Source organism: Thamnophis elegans, chromosome Z (genome assembly GCF_009769535.1).
Source record: "Thamnophis elegans isolate rThaEle1 chromosome Z, rThaEle1.pri, whole genome shotgun sequence".
Lineage (NCBI taxonomy): Eukaryota > Metazoa > Chordata > Lepidosauria > Squamata > Colubridae > Thamnophis > Thamnophis elegans.
This window is the reverse complement of record NC_045558.1, coordinates 29,781,767-29,790,125: the sequence shown is the minus strand read 5'-3', so window position 1 is coordinate 29,790,125 and position 8,359 is coordinate 29,781,767. Positions and strand designations below refer to the sequence as shown.

Here is an 8,359-nt window from a genome sequence, read left to right as displayed (position 1 = left end):
TCGCTGGTGGCAAAGAGCTCGGCGGTGTCGCCCAGCTGGAGGGAAGGGTGTGGGGTGCGGGGACCAGCCTTCAGGAAGCTCGCGTCTTCGGATGTCCCTGTAAGCCCCACACATCCCCTCCAGCTTGCTCCGTCCCATCTGCCAGAACTTCTCCCATGTGCAGCAGACCTCTGTAGATCTGCCTCTGAGGAGCCTGCCTGCCTGCCTGCCTGCCTGCCTGCCTGCCTTCCTTCCTTCCTCTGTCTCCTCCTCCTTCTCATCTTGTTCCTTCCTTTCCTTCCCTCTTTCCTTCTTATTCCTATCACCTTCCTTCTTTCCTTCATTTCTTGCCTCCTTTCCTATCTCCATCCCTCTCTCGATCTCCTTCTCCTCCATCCTTCCTTCCTTCCTTTCTCAGGAGGGGAGTGGGCGGGCGAAAGGGCAACAGGCTGTGGGTGGCCAGGGACCCCTCCCCTTCAGAAACAAGACGAGAGACCATGAGGAGAGCCCAGGACGAGGGGAGGGCGAGAGGTTGGCAGAGCCACGAGTGGCAGTGGTTGTCCCAGGCAGGGGCGTGGTGGAGGTGGTGTGGGTAAAAGGGAACTGGTGGGGGCTGCGGGGCCAGCGGGGATCGGGCAATGGAGGTGGCCAAACTCCATGCCCGCCTCTTTCTTCCAGCAGCACCAAGAATCGCTGGTCGCAAACAGCGGCATTGCCCGGCTGGAGGGGAGGGCGTGGGGTGCGGGAGACCAGCCTCCGGGAAGCTCACCTCTCCAGACGGCCCTGTAAGCCCCACACACCCCCTCCGGCTCACTCCGTCCCATCTGCCAGAACTTCTCCCATACAGTATGCACAATTCTGCAGAGCATAATTGGATCCTACAGTAAGTACATTCAGTAGTATCAATGCATTTTCCAACCTGGCAGAATGGAGACTACAGCACCCAGAATTCCTAAACAACAGATTTAAATGCCTGCATGAGAATTTTGGGAATTGAAGTCTCAGTACAGAGGTGCAGATCTTGAGCGAATTGGCTTGAAGGAGGCTAGAAGACAACAGGAGCCTCCCTGAATTTAATAATACTTTTTGCTGAATCAAGTAGACATGCTTCTGCTGATTAAACTATTTCAGTGTTTTCCCTATAATTCCTTTTACAAAATATAATCTTCCTTGAGTCTAACTCAGTTCCTGGAGAAACCATAAACATATTCAAAAACTGCCAGGTTATTTTTGAAACTGTTGTTTTTCCCATTTAGCTTTCAATTTGTAGGGATGTAACCTGGCTGTTTTTGCCTGCTCTCAAAAATATGAGTAGGGTTGAACCTGACTAATAATTGGAGGGGAACCCACCTGGGAATCTCAGTACTGTATATTTAATAGAAAAAGATTAAAAATTGACCCAAAGCAACAATGACAATTTCCATACTACTGCTAAGAAAATTACGACACATCAATAAAATTATAGGAGCTGAGTTTAACTCAAGAGAAACTTTTCTAAAGGTAGACAGTTATATAACAATTCCACAATTCTGAAAGAACAAGCTTGTTCTATATGAAATTTAATGCTACAGCAGAATGAAGTAACACTGAAGATAAGTGCAGCTAGTCCTCAATGCACGACCACAAATGAGCCCAAAATTTATGTTGTTAAGTGAGAAATTTATTGAGTTTTGCCCCATTTTACAATTTTTCTTGCCACATTTGTTAAGTGAATCATTGCAGTTAAATTAGTATCATGGTTGTTGAGTGAATCTGCTTTCCCCATTCTTTGCTTGTCAGAGGGCTGCGAACGGGAATCACATGACTCTGGAAAACTGCAACTGTCATAAATCTGTGTCAGTTGCCAACCATCCTAATGTAAATCTTGTGACCATGGGGATGCTGCAATGGTCATAAGTGTGAAAAACAGTAGAAGTCCTTTTTCTGTGCCGTTGTAACTTTGAACTGTCACTAAATGAACTGTTGTATATTGAGGACTGCCTATATTACATTTAATTTTTTTTAAAATAGCCAATAATTTATATCCTTGAATAAGACTGCATTTAATTCATATAATTATATTTTATGACTATTTACAGGAAGGTTCTAGGTTCTTGAAATGGGGATGAAAAGTCCCGATTTTTTTAAAATTAATCAGCACCCCCCCCCCGCCCCGGTCAACGGTGTCCCTCTTTACCAATGTTAAAATTTGATCACCTTAAGCAAATACGAAGTTTCCAACTATTGCATAGATTATTCCTCTAATCTTCCTTGTATAACAACTGTTTACACTGACAAGAAGCTTCTGCTAATGTAAGATTGATAAGGCAACTACATCTTACATTTAGCTTATGTCCAATATGTATTCTATAGCTGTAGGAATGAATAGATCAATTATCTCAAATAACATGTTTTCAGAAGGAAACTGTACAATGGCCAATAGATGGCAGTAAAACTATAAATTAGATACCAAGCCATGAAGAGAATATTGTGCACACTTAATCACTGATCAGAACCTACTTTGAACACCACATATGATTTTGATTATTTCCTATTTGATTGATAGGAAATGGCCTATCACTGGCTCTCTCTTGGCTAGCATTCAGAAAAGCAGCTAATACATTGAAAATAACATTTGCTGGGCTACTATCATCTTTGGTATGTTTATTTTTATTCCTATTTTTATTAATTTACATCTGGTTTTAAGTTGGCTTATTTGTTTTACTTTTTAGCTGGTCTGACAGACTGCTGTTTTTATTTCTCTTACTTTATTTTATTGGCTGCTTTGACTTTGTGAGTTACCCAGAATGTTTGGATGGAATTGATAATAAATACTTTATAGAATACAATGAACAAGACATTGAATTAACTTTGATTACTCCCATTCTCCTACCTCTATCAGGATTGTTGAACATGTCACAGGAATTGCCAATGAAACTGGAATGCATGGTGCCTAACAGCTGAACTCATGTTTACCTCCCTACCTTTAAGAAAATCTGTCTTCCACTTCGGAAATAGAAACTGGCTGGTGGTGTGTGTGTGTGTGTGTTGTGTAGTGTGTATAGTGTGTCTGTGTGTGATACACAAACATATACATACACACACACACACACACACACACATATACCTGGATACAGGTTTAGATCAATTGATGCTAATTTATAATATTTAGTGCATGTAAACATATTATTAGGTTCAATCATTTAGGATTTATAAATAAGATTAATAAGGAAATTACATTTTATTTAACTGGGTAATATGTTGCTACTAAGCAAGATTGGGCCTGGTTAGTGCTTAAAGAGGGCCATTAGGGAATTTCAGGTCTGTATTCTATTCTGGGAAGCCAAAGATGAAATCAAAAAACAGCAGTGGCAAATCACTTCCATTCTGCTGCCACAAAAACTATATAAAAAGGTTTATAACAGCACCTGTTAGAAAAGCTAAGTGCAATTTAGAAAACTTAATTTTTAAAGTAAAGAATTGGATTGATTGATTGATTGATTTGGAGTGCTTTTATAACACTTTCTCATTCTTACACTTAGCAACACATTTCCAAACAAAAAAATGAATCATTTTACATTTAATGCACTAAATAATCATAAAATAATTCTGGTCTCTGGAGTTTGGGTAAAATTACTGTCAGCATGTTAGCTGACAAATTAAAAAAGCTAATCACATTAACTTGCTTTTGCCTCTGTGGTAGAGCAAGAATTAAAAATTTGCAAATAGAAATTATGCTAGATATAGAAAGAAAAATGGCTTTACCACAATTTTAGACCCTTTTAGATCATAGAGCATATACATGTAGAATGTTCTAGATTTAAAATGATGAAATATTCCTGACATCAATGTTAGATATTCACCCTATCTACAGTAGTTTCCACCAAGGTCCTCCGTTCTGGTGGGAACAGAGGTTTAGTCCTATTGGTCGAAGGGTCTGACAGCTCCCTATAAAAGGGCTGCTGTCAGTCTCAACCTTTGCTGGATTGTTCTCACTTGTTGTATTCAATAAAGAGCTGTTGTTACCGTTAAGACTGTGTGTGCCTATCCATTACCCAATCCAACAATCAAGATTCTAGTAATTAGTGATTTTCAAGGAAGAAATGACAAATGTAAAAAGCAGAGCAGATGAATGCGGATGAATGAATGGAGGCCCATCAAGTAGACTAAACTTTTGATAACTCCTTTCCAGACAAGGAGAGGATTTGAGATTATAAACAAGTGTTCCAAACAGCTACTCCTCACAAAACGCTAGCAATCTCCAACTGGTTAGAAGAAATAACTATCGTATTTTTCGGAATATAAGACGCACCCCCCCCAAAAAAAGAGCATGGAAATAAATGTTGATGCATCTTATACACCAAATACAGCCATTTTTGGCCTCCTGAAGCTCCGCTCCCGCATCCCATTTTTGTGAAAAATGGGCAAAAAATGGCCCATTTTTCACCAAAACGGGATTGTTTTTGCCTTTCTCCAGCCCTGCTGAAGCCTGCAGAGAGCTCCAAGGGGCCAGGGAGGACAAAAACTTTTTTTTCTTACTTACCTCTTTGAAATCTTGGTCTTATACACTGGTGCGTCTTATAGTCTGAAAAATATGGTATCTTGCTCAAAACACATCAATGTCTGTGAAAGAAGAGTAAGTATAGTTCCTTTTGTAATAATTTTTGGAAATTGCTTTGCCAACTGTCCTACAGCTGTACAAGTCATTGGATTGAAAGTTTTATAGGGCTAGTTGAATTTTCTTCAATCCTTAGTGTAATAAAGTTTAACTACAGGTTTAAGAATTTTTTTTTGTCAAAAGATAGATTAAAACTTTGATTTTAGAAAGTTATAAACAACTAATGGTCCAGATAAACTTGAAATAAGATTTTGAAATTAATTATAAAGAATCCTTCCCATTTGAATTTTCTGGAGGAAAAAATAAGATTTCAAAAATTGGACAGTAGAGGAAACTAAAGATTACAATTAAGGAGAATACTCAAATTTGATTTTTAGTTAGAGAATGAAGCAAAATATTTTAATATATTAAAGGACATTTTTGAATACTGACCCAGAAATTAATTTTAAGGGTCCTCTATTAATAGGTAGATTGTGTTTAAAAGGTCAAGAAGAATATATTTTATCTGACAGGATTGAAACTGATCTAAAAGTGGATTTTAAAATGACAGGTTACAAGAATGATGTGGAAAAAGATGATTCATTGGACAAAAGAAATGGGCTAATATCTTAATCATTAAAAGGTATATACAATCAGCAAACTAAGACAATATTATACATTGGATTTACAAAAGAGGTTTGTAAAAGTTTTGAATAGTTTTGTGAGAAGAGACAAAGAAAATATGAAAAGAAATCAAGTTCTAGATTATTATTTGAAGGGACTAAAGACTAAGGATGTTAGAAATAAAAGGAAGGAATATAATGCTATCTTATTTGATCAGAGTGCTGAGATTAGGATTGTTTTATGATTTATCAATAAAAGTAGGATATGAAAATATTGTTATTTAAGAGAAGGTGTTAACCTACTAAATTATTTATGCTTGCGATGTAGAGTTAGGGTTAATTACTTTTCTATTTCTTTTCTTTTACTATATTTCTTTTATTTTTTCCTTTTTTCTTTCTTTTCTGCACCTTCTACTCTTTCTTTTTATAATTTTATTTCTTTACTGTTGTAATTCTAATCTTTAATAAAATTACTATATAAAAATATTTTAGTAATTAGCAATCACTGGAGCTATGCATCAAATTTATTCCTTTCTCAAATGAGATTACAAAAAAAAGAAACTATGTGGATTCACTGTCTAGAGAATAGCTTTCATAGGTAAATCAATAGGTTGTATCAATCAAGTTTACAATAATTTCTAACTGGAAGGAAAAGAAGAGCAATTCTAGAAAGGCTGGGCCCTAGAGGCATACGGCTGGTTGAAAAGCTGGCAACAACTGAATTATAAGGAAGGATTATCAGAGAATATCTATTTCATTTTTCCAGAGAATGGATGAGTAGACAATGTCTACACAAAATGAATAATATTTCAACTAGTGATGTTAAATTAATGTCAGTGGCTATTAAAATTGAGTGAATAATTTGTGACATAAAATGTACTGAATACATTAAGGCTATATGAGCCGGTAGGCTTTTCAGTTTTATTTACCATTTGTCAAAGTCTAAGAAGCCTTTTGCAAATTTGACTACCTTATATCCCTTAAAAGTTTGATTACTTGCTCATTTGACTGTGTTTATTTAAGTTACAGTTGGTTTCCTTATCGAGTGAAAACAGCTTTTCCAAATTTAATATGGAAGGAAATATTGTAAATTGAAGAGAAAAATATCTTCATATCTGCATATGTGAATCCACATGCTGACTTGTTTTCATTATGTTTCCTGCTTGAGCCCACAAATATATGACAATTACAGCAAGATAAAGCAATGTATCTAACAGAAATACCAGACATAAATGCTGATTGTCCAATCTACAGTTATGTTTTCTTATAACATTGTCCAATTGCAATCAAAAATTCTGTTTACATTTAATCAACCAAAAGAATCTTAAAATTTCCCTAATTTTCATTTTATATCGAATAGTGAAATAGGTCACACAGTATAATTAGAGAAGCTCCAAATTTTTGAAAAACAACTAAGCTAGGATTGAATCTAATTTTTAAAGTGCATTTTACAAAGATAAATTTACAGAAGTATATTCAACATATACAACACTTATAGGTACTTAATAACATTCAGTCTATTTAATAAATATCTGAACTACAGCCAAATTTCCTTGATGATAGAAGATATTAATAACATTTTTTTCCTTGGGCAAGTATTATAGATATTTTGTTTTCAGTGAGGTGGATCCATTTCTATTTATCAAATATTCTTAACCGCATGCTCTTTAATTCCCTTTGATGAATCTAAACTCTATTGAATTAGATTGTTGACATTAAAATTTTGGTTAGCTTTCAAACAATATCTATATATATTCATGGATGTTATAGAATAGGGAGATTCCAAAGTAACCCATCTTTAACAAAATGTAAACATTTCTAAGGAATCCCTTTTTTATTTTTGTGCTTAGCTTTTCAAACTTTCCAAATATGAAAATTTTCATGAGAAAAGCACACCCAGACACTAACTAAAATCCTAATACCAATTAATTATATTTTATTAACACACTAATAATAATAAAAAACCAAGCATGCAATCATGCTTAGTTAAATGGTGCAGAGATAACATGTGATGTGAAATAAAGGTAACAAAGCACTGTGCCAAATTTCCTAACAATTGTATAAACTAGAAAAATAGAAAAATATATTTCCTGATTAAAGTGTCTAACCATCCTCTATTCATCTTGAGCTTACCTTACATTGGCAGGATGGGCCGTTGTTAGATTAACCAGAGCCGTAGCAGCAGCTTCCTTTACCTCTTCATTTTCGCTGCTTAGCAACTGAACAAGCTGGGGAATTCCTAAGAGAGGAGAATTGTAGGCAGTTTTAAATTAACTATGGAAATCTTGTAAATTGGTAAATATTTTCTTTTGGATCATAATTCCATTGTTACCATAACTATTTACCTAAAGCTCCAGTGGTTTGTTTACTAGCTAAATTCTCACACATAGCAGAGATGGCTTGAGAAGCAGCTATTTTGGTTCCTTCGTTATCCGTTCCCAAAAGAGTGATAAGACATTTTTCAACTTCTTGTTCATTCAAGATCTTTCTGTTTTCAGCTGTTTATAAAAAATAACAATAAGTCATCATAGATACTAACCTTCAGTTAAATAAGATGGTTCATGGATTGAAAGAAAGCAAAATATCCATTTCTATGCAGATATTGTTGCCGGCAAATATTAACATTACTATATTAATGTAGACTATTAAAATATTAGCCTTTAAACAGAAATCAAGCATGGTGAAGTCTGCAGAAATAAAGTAATCTTTATTACAAAGAAATCTATATTTCTAATCAGGAGCTTTAACTAAGTGGGTTTGTAATATTAAAGAGTATGTCCACTTTAAACAAAACATGCATCTGTAGCCCTCAGATCTATTCTCAGTAGGTTACAATGCTTCCACTCAATTAGTGCTAATAGGAGCCATGTGTATGGAAATTAAAAGGTCATTCTTCCAGTAGAGATACTGTGTATTTGACAGTTGCAGTGCTAATCAAATTAATGCACAGCCTAGATACAATGGAACAGTGGTTAAAAAAGTGTTTTATTCCTCTTTCTCGGATCCCTTTACTTTCCATGCAAGTCCAGACTAAAAAGGTTGCTAATGTGTCCAGTTCCATCACCTGATGCTAAGAATTTATGTGAATACAGTATACTTTGACATTATTATACTGGTGTATTCTTCTTGATGTATTTAATGAAGTCAAACTAAATTCTGTACTCATTCAGGATTAGAATGA

At 35.5% G+C, this 8,359-nt stretch overlaps 1 protein-coding gene across 1 annotated transcript in view; it reads right to left on the bottom strand.

Annotated features, from left to right (window-relative positions):
• Window positions 1-8,359, bottom strand: part of ARMC3 (armadillo repeat containing 3) — a 53,866-nt gene that overhangs the window by 21,946 nt on the left and 23,561 nt on the right. Inside the window, exons 8-9 of the mRNA XM_032237535.1 lie at window positions 7,524-7,676; window positions 7,312-7,417 (exon numbers count right to left, since the gene is read on the bottom strand). Of these exons, the coding sequence (XP_032093426.1) occupies window positions 7,312-7,417; window positions 7,524-7,676 (259 nt within the window). The remainder of the gene's footprint in view (window positions 1-7,311; window positions 7,418-7,523; window positions 7,677-8,359) is intronic.